Genomic DNA, 19,709 nt, shown 5'->3' with positions numbered 1-19,709 from the left:
ACAATTTTTAATAAAAAATGTTATTACTATTTTTAGAAATCTCTTAATTATTCTCTTGAAATTTCACAAAAAGGGAAAAAATGTTAAAAATGTTAGTTTTTAATAGTTTAATTTATTGAAATGACATTTCTTTTCAATACTGTAAGAAAAAAGATTTAATTAAAATCAAAGAATCTACTATTGAAATTTCTGTTTTAAATTTCTTTTTCAATGCAATATTTTCAATACAATATTTCGGTGGAAAAGTTGTAGACTATTTAAAGACAACTGAAAGTGATTCATTCATTAAATAATGTTTATTCTTCTTAGTCTTGTTGCAATATCCTTTGCTCAAAATAAATGTTCAACAGCTATTTCTATTACTCCACATTTTGATGTATATGATTCAGGAACATTTACATTAACAGATAATAATCCATCTACATGGAATTGTTATTCATCTGGTAATGTTAATCAAAATGCTTATGTCTTTAAATTTACTAGTGATTCTGATGCATCATATATTGCAAGTACTTGTTATCCAGAGACAGTTATTGCACCAAGAATTATTGTTGGAACAAAATGTGAAAATGATGTTACTACAGAATGTATTGGAGCAGAAGATATTTCTCAAAATGTATGTGAAGGACATAGATCAAAAGTTAGATTTAATGTTCTTAAAAACCAAGAAGTCTTTGTAATGGTTACTGGTGTTACAAAGAATGAAACTGGTGCATTTAGACTAACTGTTAATAAGGAAACAAAACTAAATAATTCATATTGTCAAACTGCTATTAAATTAGCACTTCCAATTACTATTACTCAAGACATTGATACAAATCATACTAAACCAGATTCTTATAAATTTGGTCATGGCTTTTGGTATCAATTTACAGCAAAGAAAGATAAAGTTTATATTAATACATGCAACAAATTTACTACTGTTAGTACTTCTATTTCTATACTTTCTGTTGAAGGAGCCAATATTACAGGTAATTGTCAAGGGGATGAACCATTAATTCAAGTTAGTAAGAATTGTGGATTAAAATCAAGACTTGCATATAATGTTGTAGTTGGAAACAAATATTTTGTTTTTGTTGGTTTTAAACAACATGATATTTATCATCCAGAACCTGGAACTATTCAAACATATTTCTCATATGAGGCTGATTCATCAACATGTTCTAGTTCATATGCAATTACTTCATTCCCAGCTATTCTTGAAGTTGAAGTTGCAGGATTAAATAAAGACAAAACAGGATGTGGTAAAAATAATTATGGATTTTATACATCAGTTCAAGGTGATGATAATATGTATGCAATTCATACCTGTGCTTCAATAAATAAACCTACTGATATAGAAGTTTATGTTGATGATTGTAATGTTTGTTATTCAGGGGGATATAGAAAATGTGGAATAAATTCATATATTGTTATGAAACTAGAAAAGAATCATCATTATTATATTAGAGCATCATCAACTGATGAAAATGCAACTGTTGTTTTGAATATTTTAAGAGTAGATGATGTTAGTAATTTCCAATGTTCTAATGCTCATTCAGTTTTACTTAGAAATAAAGGAGATATTTTTTCTTCAAATGTTATTGCATCAAATAGAATTCCAACTACAACAGGATGTTTAGGTCCAGTTATAAGGCAAGGTGCTTGGTATAAGATTGAGAGTCTTCAACAAAAAACAAATGTTGTAGTAGGTGTTATTCCAACTAATGTAAACAAATATACTAGTTATTTAGAAGTGAAAGATCTTTGTGAAGAACCAACACAATGTAATTCATTTACAGGATTATATTCATTTACAATTAATAAAGGAGAAAGTAAATACATTTTTGCTACAGCACATAAAACTCTTAAGGAAGTTAATGACTTACCTGACTATGGTGCTTTTTTGTTTTATGCTTCTTATGGAATTGAAACTAGAGGTTCTTCAATTGAAAAAAGAATCATGATTGATAGTCTTCCATATACTGGAGTTGCTTTACTTGGTGGAGCACGTTCTAAATGGAGTTGTGATGAAGAAAAAGAATCAATTGGTATTTGGTATGGAATTAAAACATATGGTGGCATTACTTATGTTGCTACATCTTGTGGTGAGGAAACTAATACAAATATTGGAGTTACTGCATCTGGTGACTATTATTATCCATATTGGACATGTTTCTCTCCAGACACTGAATCAACATGTGGGTTTGGAAGTACAATCCAATTAGAATTATATAACACTATTCCTGCTATTAATACTTCAATTCTTTTCCATGCAAAAGATGTCAATGCTCAAAAAGCATTTACTAGAGTAAGTATTTATGAACAAAATGTTAGACCAAAAAATTCAATGTGTTCGAACGCTGAAGAAATTCATGTTCCAGCAATCAAATATTTCAATACAATGTTCTCTACTTCATCACGAAGAATTTGTGGATCAACTGAAGATGGAATAAAAGGTGTATGGTATCATATCACAGCTCCAGAAGATAAAACTCTTCAGGCATTAACTGATGACTCATCAACATTCTATTCCCATATTGATATGTATAAAGAATGTACTACTAACTTAGAAGAGTCATGGCCAAAAGAATGTGTTGCCTTTGGAGATTATACTACTTCTCCTGTTGGTCGAAAAGGAACTATTGTTTCTTACCCAATGAAAAAAGGTGATTCTGTTTATGTCTTTGTTGGAGCTCATAGCAATACCAACACTGGTCTTGGTAGAATTTCTTTCTCTTGGAAAGAAGAAGAAGGACTAAATGATAATAGTACTAATAGTGAAGAAGAAGATGATGATGGTTTAAGTGCAGGTGCTATTGTTGGTATTATTGCTGCTATTTTCATTGCATTTATAGTCATTGTTATTATTGTTACTATCATTGTGGTAGTCATTATCAAAAAGAAAGGAAAGAGTTATTCTGACTTTTAATTGACTTGTGTTGATTGATTTTATTTCTTATTTCAATCAGAAACTTTTATTTTGTGAATTATTAAACAAAAATGTTATAAAAAATAGTATTAAATAACAAAAATAGTAATAATAATAACTGTTATATATTACAATTTTATAGTAAATTAAAATTAGGAAAGTATAATTTAAATACAAATAAATACTGAAATAAAAAACAAAAAAACTAATAAAACAACAAAAGATGACAACAATAAGAAAGTTCAAATGTAGAGATATATTAGAATATTCAAATGTTAATCTTGACTATTATACAGAAACTTTTCATTTTCCTTTTTATTTTGAATATCTTTCTAAATGGCCAGAGATGTGTTTTATTGCAAGAGATTGTAATGGAAGAGTAGAAGGATATCATTTTGGAAAAATAGAAGGAGAAGGAGAAAAATATCATGGACATCTTACAGCTATTACTATTGCAAGAGAGTTTAGAAGAATTGGACTAAGTAACCAATTAATGTTTTGGTTAAAACAAATTAGTGAAGAGTTTGTTTTGATTGAATAATAACAAATACATTTATTTGAAGAATCAGAAAAGTATTTAAAAAAATTAGGGCAAATTGTTATTATGTTGATTTATTTGTAAGAAAAAGTAATGAAACGGCTATTGGAATGTATCACAGATTAGGTTATTCTGTGTATAGAGAAATATTAGAATATTATAGCAGTAATAATGAAAGTGCTTATGATATGAGAACTTCTCTACCTCGAGACGTAGACAAAAAGTCAATTATTCCATTACCTAAACCAATTTATGCTGATGAGGCAGATGATCTTTAACCCAACAACCAAACTCATTGAAAGAAATTGATTAAATTTTTTTCTTCGTTGTGTTAACTTTTTAATTTAATGCAACAGAGTCTTCAAGTGTTCCTTCTTCATTTTTATTTTCAACAACTAGTTCATCATCATCGTCATATGTTTCAACCTTGAATTCTGTATCTAATTTAGCAATATTAACACCATTAGTATTAGAACCTTGTTTTTGTAATGATGGTAAATTAAGAATTGCAACAAAGAAACAATATAAGTTGACGTATGCTAATAATCCAATAAACATATTTGAAACCATATATCCAGAGAAATAAACCCCAACATAAACAGCCATTAATAAGAAAATACATCCAAAAGTAACAATACCAAAAATAACAACTCTATTTTTGTTACTACCACTCATCTTTCTTCTTTCACTGAATGACCTAATAACTTCAAATAATAACCAGAATAAATAAATAACAATACTCAACAAAAACATGACACTAAAGAAAATAGTTAAAGTATTTGAATGGAATTTACTATTTGACTGAATGGTCATACGAATAGAAAGAATACTTCCAAATGCTGAACATGAAATAATAATTGCCATAATAGCACGAACAATTAATGGGATAAATCCTTTTGCTCGTTCTGGTCTTCTGACTGAATTGAAAACTGCTAATATATAAAACATTAAATATCCAGTGAAGAAACTTTCAAAGAATGAATCTACCATTAAAAAGAATGATGCTCCTGTAATATGTTCTAATAAACAGAATGGATTATTGAAGAGAATTAATCCATAAATCAGTAAAGCAGTTAAATGTTGTTCTAATGCCCAATTGAAAACTGAATATAATCGAAGGAACCAGAAGAATAAACATAATAAAACACAGTTACCAAAGGCTAAACAAATTCTCCAATATATTTCAAATACAGTTGATGATGAGTTTGATGTTTGAATTGTTCCATAGAATTCAGCTTGATCCATTTTTTCTAATGAACTAGATGATAATGAAAAGATATCAAATCGTTCATATGTTAATGTACCAAATCGTTTAAATACACTAAAATCAACATTACAAAATTCATTTCCATTAGTACATTCAACATTAATATTTTGTGCAACTTCTCTAACATAATTAACAGTTGAAACAAGTTTAATATCATTAAATGGTTGGAATGAATATTCTAAGTTTAATTTAACTAATAATGAGTAATCATATTATCACCAGTACTTTAAATTGCAATCTTACAATTAAAGATTTTCTTAAATGAAAAGAAAAAATTGATTATATCAAAACGAAAACAAACAACTAAAAGAAGGCATATTAGAACTTGTAAAAACATTCTTAAGTAATAGTCCAAATGTTACATCTTTATTTAATGTTGCAAATGGTCCAACAACAATAGAAGTAGAAATATTTTTATCTGTAGATGGTGAAGTTAATGTAGAGTAAGAATCCCATCCTTTACAGATATTAGGATTAAAAGTTTGTGTTGATTGTGAACATTCCCATAATCCAACTTTTGTTTGAATATATGGTTTTGGTGATATAATAGCAATAATAGTAATTGCACCAGTAATTAATATAAATATCATTGCAATTGCAAGAATTCCTTTCAGTGAAATTGTATTCATCAAAATGCCAAGTTTCTTTTTTTCAGGTTGTGTTATTTCCATCTTTTGAATTGAATATTTATTTTTAGTTCTTGTTTCTTTTTTTTCTTTATTATTTTTAAATAATTTTAGTTTTTACAAAATATTTAAATTCATAATTTAATGAAAAAAAATACTAATTCTTAAAAATATAAATTTTTATTTTTCAGTACATTCATACTTTTTTCTATATTAGATATGAACAAATCAAAATCAAATTCATCAATTTGTTTTTATTTTATTCATCTAATTTAAAGTTTTGCAAACATTTTAATATAAATTATTCACTAAATTTCCTTTAAATTATTAAGAATTTCATTATAATATAAGATAAACATATTATTTGAGAAGAATAGATTTAGTTTTGTTATAATTGAAACAAACAGTTATTCTATTTTTACTCAAAATAATAATAATTATTTTCTAATATTAAATTACTATATATAATGATATTGTTCTTTATTCTAATATTCATTCTTTAAAACATTTCTTTTTAATTACAAGTTATTGGTTCTTGTATATTAAATAACATTTATATCTTTATATTCAAATTCAATATTTGAGAAAATTAAAGAAATTGAATTAGTATAAAACTTTTATGTAACTATTTCTTTTGTACTAAACTGTAAGAACCAGTAATTTATAGTAAAAAAAATATATTAAAAAACAAGAATAAAGAAAGAATCAATTAAATTAAGAAGAAAAGAATTATTGAAAAAACTAACAATATTGAAATTAAACAAGAATTATTACCTTGTTCATTATTTTGATTAATACATTTTCCATTACTTAAAGAATAAGCAATTGAATCACAATCTAAACAATGAGTAGTATTACAATGAACACAATGATCAAATAGTTTATTACAACTAATACACTTTGATTCAATAACAACTTTATTATTATCACAAGTTAAACAATTATTTATATCACATGAAAGACAATCTTTTCCATAAATATCATCACAACTTTGACACTTATTGTTTTTAAATAATAAATTATTATAACATTTAGTACATATTCCTTCTCCACATTCTAAACATTTACTATCTAAATCAAAACATTTCATACATCCATGTCTTCCTATTTTTAATCCATATTCTATTTTACATTTTTTACATTCTATTCCATCACAATCTGAACAATTTTCATCATATGCTTCTTCACATGTTTTACATGAACCATTATTATAATATCTTAATGTTCCATTAATACTTGAACAAAGTGTACAATTATTTACATTACATTCTAAACAACCATTATCATTAAATGCTTCTTTACATGTTAAACAATTATTATTATGATAAACTCTAATTTCATTATCTATACTATTACATTTAGTACATGTTTGATTATTACATTGAATACAATCATTTGTAAATATAGAACAGTCTATACACTTATCCTTTTTCATTGATAACCCATAACCACTTGGACATTCATAACACTCATCTAAATCACAATTTATACATCCTTTAAATTTATTATTACAATCTTCAGATTTAATAGGAAATGTTGCAATTATAATATGTAATTGATTCGTATCATTTATACATCTTTTTAATGCATAACTTTCTTGAATAATTATATTACCTTTACAATCAGAATTATCATATTTTGTTTCAATTAAATTAAATTCATTGATGGTATATGTAGACTTAAATTGACATTTATTTATATCAGGTAATACATATCTAATTAAACTTGCTTCTTCTATTTTATTAATTCCACAATCTTTATAATCATTATCAAAATAACTAATAATTGAATAATCATCATTGATATTAAACTTAGTATAACTATATTGGTCTGGTGAAAATTCACTAATACCATATATTCCATTACAATTATTTGTTGAATTATATTCTTTTAAAAATATATAATTTTTATCTCCATAAATTCCAGGAATAAATAATAATGATGATGAATTTGTTATTTGAAAACATTTATTTGGAATAACTCTTAAATATGAATTTGTAAATTTTAAATATATTGGTGTTGAGTCTGATATTCTATTATCAAGAACTGAAATTTTATATATTCTTGAATTAATTTCAATTGTTTCATTTTTTGATTCAATTTCAATAGAAAAAGATGAATAATCATCTTTTGGACATTCATTTTCATTAACAAAATTAGACATTAATTGAAGTTCCATTCCAATAGTTCTAAATATTTTTCCATTTTCACAATAATTTGTAAATTTAACTTGTTGACTAAAATAAGGAGAATAATAAAAATGAAAATATTCATAACCAATAGCTAAAATATTTGTTTTTATTTCTTTTTTAAGAAGAGGAAAATCAATATCTTCAATAAATAGATTATTAGTAGTATTAAATTTATATGTTTTACATAAATCTTTTGAAATACATTCAAAAATATATTCATTTTCTTGATTCATTGATTCAAAATAATCATTAATTAATACTTCTCTATACATTTGTTCATTTCCAAAATATAATGTTTGTATTTCATTCATTTTTATATTTTTTTCTATATAAAATATTCCATTATTTAAAATATATCCATTTCTATATATTTCAATAATAATATCTTTTGTTTTAATTGAAGAATTTTCATTTTCATTTAAATAAAGATGTTTTGTAACTGTACATTGATTAGTAATCCATTGAATATTATCAATACGTTTAGAAATGAAATATTCTCTTAAAATATGAATATTATTATCATTTATTTCTTTATATCCTACTGAAAAAATAAAATTAGAAATAATATTATTATTAATTTCTTTATTTTGATAATATTGTATTTTAGTATTATTATTACAATCTACAAGATAATATTTATTATCATTTATTATAATTTTTTGATTTGTTGAACCTCTTTGATAACAAATTTCATTATTTGTTAATTGATTAATAGATGATTTTCTATATGAAAGATAAGAAACACATTCGTTTGAATCAGAATATTTACAAAGATAAATAATTGGTGAATGATTAATATTTTTAATTACTTTAATAGAACAAATAAAGTCTTGTTGATATTCTGAATTAACATAAATATTTTGTATTGGATTATTTGAGAAAATACAATTAGTAAATAAATCTGTTCCAGTATAATATATTGATTTAAGTTTATTACATTCATTAAAAGGAATATTATTATTTGAAGATGATAATACTGACTGAAAAATAATTGAAGTTAATGAAGTACATTTTTCAAATGAATTATTTGATAAAGAAGTAAGAGTAGAAGGAAATGTAATAGTAATAAGAGAAGTACATTTTTTAAAAGCTTTTTCTTTAATAGAATTAATTAATGTATTATGAAGATTAATCGTTGTTAATGAAGTACATCCAGAAAATGCACTTTCTTTAATTTCACGTAAAGTATATGGAAGAATAACATTTATTAAATTAGAACATCCATTAAAAGTATCTTCATAAATTGTTTCAATTGAAAATGTTGATAAATCTATTGATTTTAATTTATTACATCCAATAAATAATTCATTACCTAATTCTTTAATTTCTGCATTATTAAAATTTATTGAAACTAAAGATTTACAATTAGAAAATGCTTGATAATCAATTCTATAAACACTTTTTGGAATATTTATATTTTGTAAGTTATTACAATTTGAAAATGCATTAAGACAAATTATTTTTATACTTGTTGGTATTTCAATACTCTTTATTAATGAATTACTAAATGCATTCCATCCAATTACTTCTACCCTTTTTTCTTCATTGGAAATTGGATCTATTCCACTATTTGGTATTTTGATATCTCCACTACATTCACGTGTATTTGAACTTATAACTATAAGTCCATTTAATCCATATCTACTTGCACTAGTAAAATTTAATTCACATTTACCAAAACAATTATATATGAAGAAATATAAAATAATGAACATTAAATTAATCAATTCTTTTTTCAGTTTTCTTTTTTCTTTTATTAGTTTTATAATGTTTTTATATTAATTTCTTTCTTTAAATTCGTTTTTTTTTTTATTAATTCTTTCTTCATAAACCTTTACTTTTCTTATATTTAATGATTAATCAAAAGGAATATTTCATTCAAAACCTTTTTAAGTAAAAAAAAATTGATTTAATTTTTTTTATTCTTTTTTTTTATTCTTATTTATAAACTTATAAAACAAAGATGTAATTTTCTCAATACTTCTTTTTCATTTACTTATTATTAAAAGAATAAAACTTTATTATCTTTTCAAAAATAATATTATTAATTTCAAATAAATTAAATAACAATAAGATATTTCTAAGATAGAAAATATTTATATTTTAATTGTTTTGAACAAAATATTAATTATTATTTTTATTATTTTTTATATCAAGGATATTTTACTTCTTATTTTTCTGTTAATTTTAATTATTTTTTAATCCTTTCTTTTTATTATTAATATTCTTTTGCTATTATAAAGTATTTTTATCTAAAGTACTAACTATCATTCATTGCTTTGTATTTCTTGTTAATAAATCATTCCATTATATTTTTCTTGGCATGCACTAATCAAACAATTTTTATATGTCTTATATTAATTAAGAATTAATTACTTACTTAAATTATTCTTTTCTTTGAACTTGTTTTACTCTGTACAGCTATGATTAATAATCACTTTTATAACTAATAATATCATTCTCATAAGAGTAAAATGAATAAAATTTTCTCATTACCAATATCTATCTCATAAAATAAACATAATAACAAGTAAACAATTACTCAAAACCATAATCCATTTTTCCAATAATACACAAAAATGTAATTATTATATTACTTGGTTAAATTCTACTGAAAATCATGTCATTGAAATCATTTAAAGAAATTGATTAAAAAATTATTTATTAATTATTATTTGGATGTGTTTGTAGTTGTTTCTTCAATACTTTTAAAATTATTCTCTGTTATTTCTGAATAGATTGGGTTTGTTTGTATGGATATGATATTGAATGTTGAAATGCATTTTTGTCAAAAGGAATCCAGTCGTCATACTCATTATTAGAATAACCAATATGAGCTGATACTGAGCATTCAATATCTAATAAAGAAGAAACATAGTCTGACTACTTTAATTAAGTTATATTGTTTTTATAGATAAAATTCAACAAACTTGATGAAGACAAGAAGATTCTTGAATAGGTGATGATGTTTCCATTAGAATGAATGAAATAATAAGAAAACGACCTACTGTTTTAATATGATAAGATAGAATCTTATTGTAGTTAAAATGATAAAACGAAAAAAAACAAAATAATCAGTCAATCAAAACTTTCTTTATCAAATTATGTATTAACAGTTTCTTGATGACCACAATTAGGACATTCATAATAAACAGTTTGACCTTCATCAACAGATCTAACTTGTGCAGAGTGATAATGCATTGTTTCATTTCCACAATTAGGACATTTTTCGTATACAATAGCACCTGTTGGTAAAATTTCTTTAATTTTTGAATCAATACGTTTTTTATTACTCATCTCAAATATTGAAGATGTTGTTTCAATTGGGTTGTATTTGAATTCTATAATTTATGTAAATGTCTAACTCTTTCTTTACGATTTTAACAACAAGAAGAACAAGCGTTTCATTTTCAATCCAATTCACTCATTTCAATTGTTTATTTCTTTATAAAAAGTATAGATAATAACAAACGATCTGCACTGATAACAAAATGACACACATCACATACAATATCTCCACTGTCTGAAAGAATAAGGTATGTACCACAACGTGGACAAAAACTAGATGGAATTGTTCCAATTACTTCTTTCCAATTAGACATTGAAAAATGAAAAAACCTAAAATCTTTTTTAGATCAGGGTATTGTTTCAGCAAATGGAAAATCTAACAAACACCACTGAATTAAAAATTAATGATCTTACTATCTCCACAAACGAAGAAGTAGAAATCAAAAAAAGAAATGAAGGGCATAACAACAACATTAACCAACAAGAAGAGATATTAGGATTAGTAAATCAACCTGATGAATCTGAAAATCAAGATCGAGATGAAGAAAATAATGAAGATAGTGATGATGTCAAAGAAGTGAAAAGTCATGGAGAGGAAATGGCAGATAAAGCAATTTGGAGGATAATTTTTATTATATCACCAATTGCTTTAATCCTTCTTATTCTTGGTATTGTTGGATTAGTAGTTACAACATACCTTCTTCAGAAGAGTTAATTCTCATTCATTATTTCACCATTATTCATAGGTTTGATTTGAAGAAGAATGAAAAAGTAGTTTGAACAATAATTAAATATTAATGAGTCATTTAGTAAAATAGTGTTGAAGAACAAAAGGTGTTTCAGATGAAATAGTATTTGGGTCTAAAAGCATGTTTGGTTGTTTAACAAAGATACGAATAAAATAAGATCCTTTTTTTAAAGGTTGGTTAAAAGTCATTTGTATTTTCTTAACATTTGGTAAGACTTTCATGCTTTTAATGAAATGTAATGAGTCATTCTCTTTTCTTTCAAAAATACCACAGCAGCATTCTTCAATAGTTCTTGGTGAAAATGAAATTTGAATAGAAGCATTTAAAACATTAATTTGACTAATTTCTGTTTGATATTTTTTATTAAAATTAGTAAGTCCAACAAGTACAATTTGAAGTTCTGGTTCTACAAGGCATACTTGAATGACCCCTCTAACCATTGGATTAAATGAAAACAAAAAATATCCTTTTTGTACTTCAACTTGTTTAAGTATAACAGCATGATTAATATAAATAAGTACTAGTGCTCGATTTAAACTATTATATCCTTCAACTTCTATTTGGTCATTTGCAGTAACACGACATTTTAAACGACACTTTCTCTCAGATTGGAGCATTAATTCAGCAAATTTTCTTTCTCGTTTTAATTCTTTCAATGAGTTAGTACTTCCAAATGGTTGAACTCGAAGGTGAAATTGATGAAAAATCTCTTTAGGTATTTCCATAAGTCATTATATTAAAGTTCTCAAAAAAAAAAATTAATCTTTTACTTTTCTGACTAAATGAAGAAAAAATCTTAAAAAAAACAACGACACAATAACCAAATTAGTTCCTTGAGTTTATCTGTTAGATTTAGCGACACGTTCCATATCTTCCTTCTTCTTAATGGCAAATGAAGCAGTGTTAGATTTAGATGCATTGACGATTTCATCAGCAAGACATTCGGCAAGAGTTTTAGAGTTTCTGAATGCTGCACTTCTGCATCCCATAGTCATTAAATAGAGGGCTTGGTTGATTCTTCTTAATGGTGAAACATCAACAGCTTGTCTCTTAGCATTTCCTCCTGTTCCAACACGAGTTGAATCTTCTCTTGGTGATGCATTAATGATAGCATCAACTAATACTTGAATTGGGTTCTTTTCAGTTAATAAATGAATAATTTCAAAGGATTCTTCAACAACTCTCATAGCAAGAAGTTTCTTTCCTGAGTTCTTTCCATGTTGCATCATACAGCAAACTAATCTTTCAACAATTGGGCATTGAATCTTTCTGAATGGCTTAATTTGATATCTTCCAGCTGTATGTGGAAGGAAAACTTGATACTTAAGTTTACTGTTAATTGCAAGAAGTTCTTTGAGTGAAATATCACTAACAGTAACATCATAACTCCATTTGTTGAAAAGTTTTGGTGCAAAAGTGTGTGCAACAGTTTCAACTGGTTGGGCTACAGCTTCGGCCATTGTGATCTATAGATCTCTCTTTTTACTCTAAAAGGGTTTTTTGTTTCAACCCAGTAGATAATTCTTTTTAGTTTTTATTATTATTCTTAATTCATACTCTTTTTTTATTATTCATTTATGTTTTTGTCAAATATTTTTCGTTATATAAAACACATTAATTACTATTCAAACTTCCTGTTTATGGATAAGATTCTAAAAAAGTTGGGAGAGAAATCAACAAACACCACAAATGGATAGATTGTTTCTGTAGATATAGAAAAGTGATAATCTTTTCATTTTTGGAGCAAAAGACAGTTTAAAAATGCCTTGTAAAAAAATGTGATAAAAACGCAGAAAGAGTTGAACTAAAGATTAATAGAGTTGAAAGAAAAATAAAATGAAAAAGGTGGTTAGAAACTCTGTACGATGAAAGAACCAAGTTAAAAATCAAATTAGAAAAATGAAAAAAATAATCAAAAATTGACTATGAACATAATTTTTAATAGATAATGTCTGTTATAACAGACCACTCAGACTCACAACCAAATGAAACAGACTCATGTGGTAAATCACCGCCGTCAACAGAGTGTGTTGAGCAATCACCGATGAATGAAGATTCACCAAAAAAGATAGAACAGACACTAGAAACGTTACAAAATGACCTTCAGTTCTACAGAGAAAAATATGAATATCTTCAACAAGAAAATACACTCTTAAAGAAACAACTTCATTTTAAAAAATAACTTAACTGTTCATTTTTTTATTTTCTCTTCTTTTTTTGTGAAAAAAAAAGAAGTGTACCTCTTTTACACTGCATCATCAAAAAAAAAAAAAAACAGAAAATATGATTAGACAAGATATAAATTAAAATAATCTCATCTTTAACTCTATTAAAACTCATTTTATTTTTCTTTAAAACTCAACGTATCTTTTTCTTTTAAAAATTTATTTTGTTATTTCAACCAAAAAATTCCATATTCTCCTTCATGCTGAACCAATTTCATTTTCCCTTGTTCTTTAATTGAATTTAATCCTTCTATTAGTAATTCATCATCCATTTGATAAAAAACAGATTCTTTATCATTTTCAATTGAAAAAAATGTATCTGATTGTCCAATTAATCCTTTAGAATTTCCATATTCATATAACTCTTTTCCCCATTCTCTAAGTGGTTTATAAAGAAGTATTAATTTACTAGATTTGTTTAGGTCTATAATTTTGTTATTATTCACCATAAATTCTTTAACTAATTCAATTCCATTTTCACTTAATGTTCCTATTACATTTATTTTTATTCTTCTTATTTTTAAATAACAATTCATTATTTATCATTATATATTAACCAACAAACGATGAAGTTCTTCATTATGAAAAATTGGTAGTTTGTTGAACTCTGACTGTTTCATTATTGGTTTTTTAATACATTCACAATATTTTAATATAAGTTGTGACCAAAGTTGAAGTTGCTGATTTTTTGTTTTGTCTACCAGTTGTATTCTATGAAATAAGTTTTGTTGAAGTTTATTATTTTCAACAACTGCCAAACGTATAAAATGGTGGAAATTTGGCAAATTCAGGAATTCCAAATGTCATTGAATTTCTAGTTCTCTATCCTTTTATTGAAATTTTAATATGCCACTTTCTTAAAAATAAAAATACTATTTCTTTTACATATTTATCAAATGATTCAAAAAAAAAACCAGAAGAATTGAATTTGAACTTTGAAAAATTCATTTTTGTGTTTACTTTATTTTAATCCTTTTTAGAAATATAGGTAAAGCCATCAAACTTAAATTCTTGTCCACCTGAAGTATTTGAATTTTTTTCCTCTGCAATAGCGGCATCTGTTTCTCCTAAGAAATATGGATCGATATTAGCAACATCATCAGCAGAGTGGACTTGAGGAATATAAGGTGGAACAACTTCTTTTTTCATTAAACGATCAAAATCAAGTCCTTGGAAGAATGGGTGATGTTTCATAATAGTTGTATCTGTTAATCTTCTAGTTGGATTCTTTTCTAATAATGCATCAATAAATGTTTTAATAGAAGACGGTGTATTTGGTGGATATCTAACAGCTTCATTAACAATATTTTGATACATTTCACGTTCATCCTCACTATAGAATGGTGGAATACCAACCATCATTTCATATGTTAAAATACCAAAACTCCACCAATCAACAGCACTATCATACTTCTCTCCTAATAGAATTTCTGGTGCTAGATAAGCAGCAGTTCCACAAAAAGTGCTTGTCATATCTCCTTCTCCTTTCATTCCTGTTTTACTTAATCCAAAATCTGTGATACAGACATGACCATCAGCATTTAACAATACATTTTCTGGTTTTAAATCTCTATAAATAATACCATGTAAATGTAAATGTTCTAGTGCTAACAATATTTCAGCAGCATAAAATTTAGCACGAGCAATAGAAAATCTTCTTTCATTTTGTAAATGATAGAATAATTCCCCACCATTTATAAAATCCATTACAAAATATAACTTATTTTCCGTTTGGAATGAATAATGCATATGAACAATAAATGGATTATCAATGGTTCCTAACACCTCTCTTTCAGCCATTGTATGTTCAACTTCATTTGTTTCAACAACTGCTTTCTTATCTAAAATTTTCATTGCATAGATTTTCCCTGTATCAATTTTTTTAACTAACATTACTTTTCCATATGTTCCTTTACCAATAAGTTTTAATGTTTCAAAATCCTCTAGTTTAGGTTTTAGTGCATTTGAAGATTGATCTGATTTACTACATTTCTCATCAATAAATTTTTGAAATACAGTTGTCCATTCATCTCGAGTAGTCTCTGAATCAAAAGCTAATCGAAAAACTTTTGTCTCTAATAATATCTCTAACATAATTCTCTTCTTGTCTTCTGTTTTTCTTAAAGAACTTGCTCTATTCATATCAACACTTCCTTTTTGGTCGGTTTCTTTTTTATCTGTAAAATAATCTAACATTCCATTATTATGAAATACGAACCATCTCTTCTTCCAATTCTTTACTTTACTTCCTTCTTTTATCATTACACCACGTTTTAATACATCAGACATTGTTAATAATCTGGTAATATATTTTTTTAGTTCATTTTACTGAGAAATTCTCTTTGTTTTTGCTTTTCATTATTTTTCATCTCCAGATAAAAATATAAGAAAATTATTATTTCTATATTAAATATAAAAAAATTATAAAAGACTTGAAAAATCATAAGAAAGAAAAAGTCCAAATCAATTTTTAAAGCAATCCGAAGAGTATTTCTAATTTGTTCGTTGCAATAAACGAATTAACTGAGAATTAACGGTTTTCCAACGTTGAAGTTCCATTTTTAATTTTTCTATTTCAGATTGGTTATTTGGTGTTGAGGTATCAATTGAATGACTAGTTGATGAATAAATAGTTTTTTGTAAATCATATTTTGAAGGTTTTGATGGACAAATAGAAATTGGTGTTGAAAGAATTTCATCAACAAGAGCTGGGTATTTCTTTAGAATTAATGTATCAACTTTCCACTCTTTAGACTTTTTAATTGTTAAGTCTTCAAGAGAGTTGAAGTGAAGTGGGGGAGAAATGATTTGAAAATGAATAATTGGAGATTTAATCTCATCATTAACAAGTAATGGTTCTGTTGTTTCACAATCAAAAGTGATAAGATTTCCATTTTGATAAGATACAATCAAAGTGTCATTATATTCTTGTACACATCTCACAGCACCACAATCACTGTGATAAAATACTTTTCCCTGCATGTCTTGTTTTTTATTAATACGATCAAATTGGGGAGCATATAATACTGGGATACTATAAACTTTCCCATCAATACACCCAACAGAAATAACAGTTTTTGAACTGTTCACACAAACACATAGTGGTTGTGAAGGAAGAGTAAATGAAGCTGTTGGAGTTGAATCTCCAATTTTCCAACACTTCATTGTATTATCTAATGCAATAGAAATAATACCTGCGTTAAGACCTTCTCCACAATACAAAGCAGTAATAGGAAGAGAATGTGAAGTATAAGTAAACAATGGCTCAGGAACAGAATTACAAAACAAACTAACAAAATTCCATCCACGAATAACTGAATCTTCACCAGCAGTAATCAATATACCATTATCATTGCAATAAACAATAGAAGTAATTTTCTTATTATGAGCTTGGAATTGTTTAAGAAGTAATCCATTAGAGTTACTCCAAACAACTATTTTCCCACTAATCGTTCCACCAACAATATAAGATGTAGAAAGATAATAAATAGATGATAGTGGCTCTAATATAGGGGATTTAGCAATGACATTTTCTCTAATAAATGAGTATTCATAAGTAAAGGATTTTTCATTATCACATAATATAAATTTACTTTGTGATGGGTTATATGATACTGTTGAAGCTGAGGTTATATTTTGTGGTTGTTTCCATTTACACTGAATTTGGTTGTTTTGAGTATTAATAAGATAAGTAAATCCATCAAGTGTTGTGGCAATTATACTTTTCATTTTTGATTTGTTTGTTTTTAGGTTTCTTCTTTAAAACTATTTTTTCTAAAAAAAACTATAAATTTTTAATTAAAAAGCTAATGGTGACATTGTTCAAAAGTAACACCACAGTGACCCCAAACAATAAGAAATAGCACAAACTATAAATATTAATATTTTTATCATTAAAATATGGTAAAGAATAACAAACTACAACTAAGAAGAAGATCAAAAAGATAGTTTTGGTGGTAGTCAAGTAATATTTTTGACGAAGTTTTACTGATGACCGTTCTAATTCTAAAGAAGCCTCAGCAAGATAGTTTGAATTAGTTTCAATTTCATCAAGAACATTACCACGATTAACTAATACATCAATATTATCATTTATTTGATTTAAAGTATCATTCATAGTCAATTGAATAGAATTTAAAGGGTCTGTAGTTAGGTCATTAAAATGTTTAATTTTTTGTTTAATTAATAAAGAGAAAGTAGAGTTAAGTGTTTTTTCACTACATTTTTTCCATTGATCTTCATTAAATGTTTTTACAAAAGTTACATAAATATCATCCAGAAAGTCAAAAACACGTTCTGTAGGAAAAGTTGTTCCTGTGATTGCAACAGTGACAAGATTGTATTTTGATAACACGTTAATTATGATATTTTCCTTTCTGACTACCATAGTATCATTCACATTTATTACTTTTTTTAATATTTGATGAATAACAGAATCTATTTGGGGAATTGAAACATCAGAATATTCTACTAATATTGTTTCACTATATGCTACACATGAATAAATAATAGATGCTCCTGGATTATATTTTTCCATTTCCACTTAATATTTTAGTTCTTTTAAGTTCTTCTTTTTCTTTTTTCTTTTTCTTTTAGTAGATCTAAGAAACAAACATTTTAAGTTTCAAAACATCAAAAATAAAAATTTTCAGTTTAAGAAAAAAAAAACATATTTTTTTATTTATTTTTATCGAAAAAAACCCTCTTGTTATTTAAAGGAAAGAAGGAATTTTTAAATAAAAGTCAGAAAGAACTAAAAAATAAAAAGATAGAAAAAGGAAAAATAAAAAAGTAATAATAAAAAAATTAAAAGAAAATAATAAAAAGAAAACCTAAAAAAGAATGGAAGAAAAAGAATAAAACTGAAAAGAGAAAAAAAGGAAAATAGTAAAATTAAAAGAAAAATATTAAAAAAAAAGAATTAAAACACAGATAAATGTAAAATTGTTATTGAAGTTCTAAAATTAATTAGATGACTAGTTTTATGAGTGAAATACCAACGACAAGTACCACTGGAGCTGAACCACAAGAAATTAAAATGGATAGTTCAGTTCATATTCAAGAGATTAGTGCTGATAGTGTTCAAATGAAACCAGAACAAATTGATTTACATAGTGCTGGAGTAATACAAACGAAAGAACAAATTGAATTAAATGTTGAGACACAACAAGTGGCACATGTTCTTGAACTTAATCAACCACTTGCACAAGAACAAAATGAATGTGGACAAAGAATTGAAGAAGGTCAAATGATTGGTCATAATCAAGTTCAACAAGAAACAGATCTTCCACCAGAAATACCACAACCAATGATGAGTGAACTACCATATGATGGAGAAGTAAATGAATTATATCCAATGCATTTAATGAATGATCAAAATCTTTCAATGACACAAACATTATTACCAGATTGTCCAGTTATTGAAGAACAACCATCTCCATTAATGCAAACAATAAATGCTAGTGAATCAAAACAAAATAAATGTATTCATAAAGAAATTGTTAAAGACAAAGATGGTACTTTGTTTTATTGTTATACTTATTTAGTTAAAAATAAAGGTGGTGATGAACATCCTCAAAAAATTTATATTAAAAAACAAAGTGGTAAAACAAGAGAACCTAAAGTTCATCGTCAAAAATTAGTTAATGGAAGACTTGTTATTGAAGATAAAGAAAGAAAATATACAAAACAACATTCAATGTTAATTGATTTCATTGACACTCATATGAACCAAATTAAGTCTTACAATAAGTTCATAGTTTCTAGAGTTTTACAAGACTTTAAAAGAGAAAATCCTGATGTTAAAATATCTTATGGTTTAGTAAAGAAAGTATTAGAACAACAAGCTTTATTACCTGCCAATAAAAAAACTTACTACAAACTTGATTAATTTGTTTTCTTTCTCTCTTTTTT

At 25.5% G+C, this 19,709-nt stretch overlaps 13 protein-coding genes across 13 annotated transcripts; 4 read left to right on the top strand and 9 right to left on the bottom strand.

Moving 5' to 3' along the window:
- Positions 1–292: 292 nt before the first annotated feature.
- Positions 293–2,911, top strand: EHI_137940 (uncharacterized protein; the record flags this gene model as incomplete). Its single annotated transcript, XM_648973.2, has 1 exon — positions 293–2,911. The coding sequence occupies one exon, from the start codon at positions 293–295 to the stop codon at positions 2,909–2,911; it is 2,619 nt and encodes an 872-aa protein (XP_654065.2).
- Positions 2,912–3,134: 223 nt separating this feature from the next.
- EHI_137930 (acetyltransferase, GNAT family) lies at positions 3,135–3,727 on the top strand (the record flags this gene model as incomplete). The annotated part of the gene is made up of 2 exons (XM_648972.2): positions 3,135–3,433; positions 3,502–3,727. 2 exons carry the CDS (start codon positions 3,135–3,137, stop codon positions 3,725–3,727), a joined length of 525 nt encoding a protein of 174 aa, XP_654064.2.
- Positions 3,728–3,788: 61 nt separating this feature from the next.
- Positions 3,789–5,387, bottom strand: EHI_137920 (uncharacterized protein; the record flags this gene model as incomplete). Its single annotated transcript, XM_648971.1, has 2 exons — positions 3,789–4,909; positions 5,018–5,387. The coding sequence occupies 2 exons, from the start codon at positions 5,385–5,387 to the stop codon at positions 3,789–3,791; spliced, it is 1,491 nt and encodes a 496-aa protein (XP_654063.1).
- Positions 5,388–6,051: 664 nt separating this feature from the next.
- EHI_137910 (uncharacterized protein) lies at positions 6,052–9,249 on the bottom strand (the record flags this gene model as incomplete). The annotated part of the gene is made up of 1 exon (XM_648970.1): positions 6,052–9,249. One exon carries the CDS (start codon positions 9,247–9,249, stop codon positions 6,052–6,054), a length of 3,198 nt encoding a protein of 1,065 aa, XP_654062.1.
- Positions 9,250–10,636: 1,387 nt separating this feature from the next.
- On the bottom strand, positions 10,637–11,136 carry EHI_137900 (DNA-directed RNA polymerase I subunit 13, putative; the record flags this gene model as incomplete). Its single annotated transcript, XM_648969.1, has 2 exons — positions 10,637–10,875; positions 11,007–11,136. The coding sequence occupies 2 exons, from the start codon at positions 11,134–11,136 to the stop codon at positions 10,637–10,639; spliced, it is 369 nt and encodes a 122-aa protein (XP_654061.1).
- A 53-nt stretch (positions 11,137–11,189) lies between these two features.
- Positions 11,190–11,537, top strand: EHI_137890 (uncharacterized protein; the record flags this gene model as incomplete). Its single annotated transcript, XM_648968.1, has 1 exon — positions 11,190–11,537. The coding sequence occupies one exon, from the start codon at positions 11,190–11,192 to the stop codon at positions 11,535–11,537; it is 348 nt and encodes a 115-aa protein (XP_654060.1).
- An 87-nt stretch (positions 11,538–11,624) lies between these two features.
- Positions 11,625–12,296, bottom strand: EHI_137880 (uncharacterized protein; the record flags this gene model as incomplete). Its single annotated transcript, XM_648967.1, has 1 exon — positions 11,625–12,296. One exon carries the CDS (start codon positions 12,294–12,296, stop codon positions 11,625–11,627), a length of 672 nt encoding a protein of 223 aa, XP_654059.1.
- Positions 12,297–12,377: 81 nt separating this feature from the next.
- Positions 12,378–13,039, bottom strand: EHI_137870 (40S ribosomal protein S5, putative). Its single transcript, XM_648966.2, has one exon. It carries the CDS (start codon positions 13,029–13,031, stop codon positions 12,411–12,413), a length of 621 nt encoding a protein of 206 aa, XP_654058.1. The 5' UTR covers positions 13,032–13,039; the 3' UTR covers positions 12,378–12,410.
- Positions 13,040–13,963: 924 nt separating this feature from the next.
- EHI_137860 (uncharacterized protein) lies at positions 13,964–14,603 on the bottom strand (the record flags this gene model as incomplete). Its single annotated transcript, XM_648965.2, has 3 exons — positions 13,964–14,286; positions 14,362–14,507; positions 14,557–14,603. 3 exons carry the CDS (start codon positions 14,601–14,603, stop codon positions 13,964–13,966), a joined length of 516 nt encoding a protein of 171 aa, XP_654057.2.
- Positions 14,604–14,762: 159 nt separating this feature from the next.
- On the bottom strand, positions 14,763–16,085 carry EHI_137850 (protein kinase, putative; the record flags this gene model as incomplete). The annotated part of the gene is made up of 1 exon (XM_652157.2): positions 14,763–16,085. One exon carries the CDS (start codon positions 16,083–16,085, stop codon positions 14,763–14,765), a length of 1,323 nt encoding a protein of 440 aa, XP_657249.2.
- A 204-nt stretch (positions 16,086–16,289) lies between these two features.
- Positions 16,290–17,525, bottom strand: EHI_137840 (uncharacterized protein; the record flags this gene model as incomplete). The annotated part of the gene is made up of 1 exon (XM_648962.2): positions 16,290–17,525. The coding sequence occupies one exon, from the start codon at positions 17,523–17,525 to the stop codon at positions 16,290–16,292; it is 1,236 nt and encodes a 411-aa protein (XP_654054.2).
- Positions 17,526–17,602: 77 nt separating this feature from the next.
- Positions 17,603–18,333, bottom strand: EHI_137830 (uncharacterized protein; the record flags this gene model as incomplete). The annotated part of the gene is made up of 2 exons (XM_001913579.1): positions 17,603–17,665; positions 17,716–18,333. 2 exons carry the CDS (start codon positions 18,331–18,333, stop codon positions 17,603–17,605), a joined length of 681 nt encoding a protein of 226 aa, XP_001913614.1.
- A 435-nt stretch (positions 18,334–18,768) lies between these two features.
- EHI_137820 (uncharacterized protein) lies at positions 18,769–19,686 on the top strand (the record flags this gene model as incomplete). Its single annotated transcript, XM_001913578.1, has 1 exon — positions 18,769–19,686. The coding sequence occupies one exon, from the start codon at positions 18,769–18,771 to the stop codon at positions 19,684–19,686; it is 918 nt and encodes a 305-aa protein (XP_001913613.1).
- Positions 19,687–19,709: the final 23 nt, after the last annotated feature.

This window comes from Entamoeba histolytica, genomic scaffold (genome assembly GCF_000208925.1).
Source record: "Entamoeba histolytica HM-1:IMSS scf_1104750518411 genomic scaffold, whole genome shotgun sequence".
NCBI lineage: Eukaryota > Evosea > Mastigamoebida > Endamoebidae > Entamoeba > Entamoeba histolytica.
This window is presented reverse-complemented; position numbering and strand designations above follow the sequence as displayed.

Excerpts from the sequence above, each read along its gene's own strand:
- EHI_137870 (XM_648966.2), bottom strand. The coding sequence starts at position 13,031 with ATGGCCGAAGCTGTAGCCCAACCAGTTGAAACTGTTGCACACACTTTT.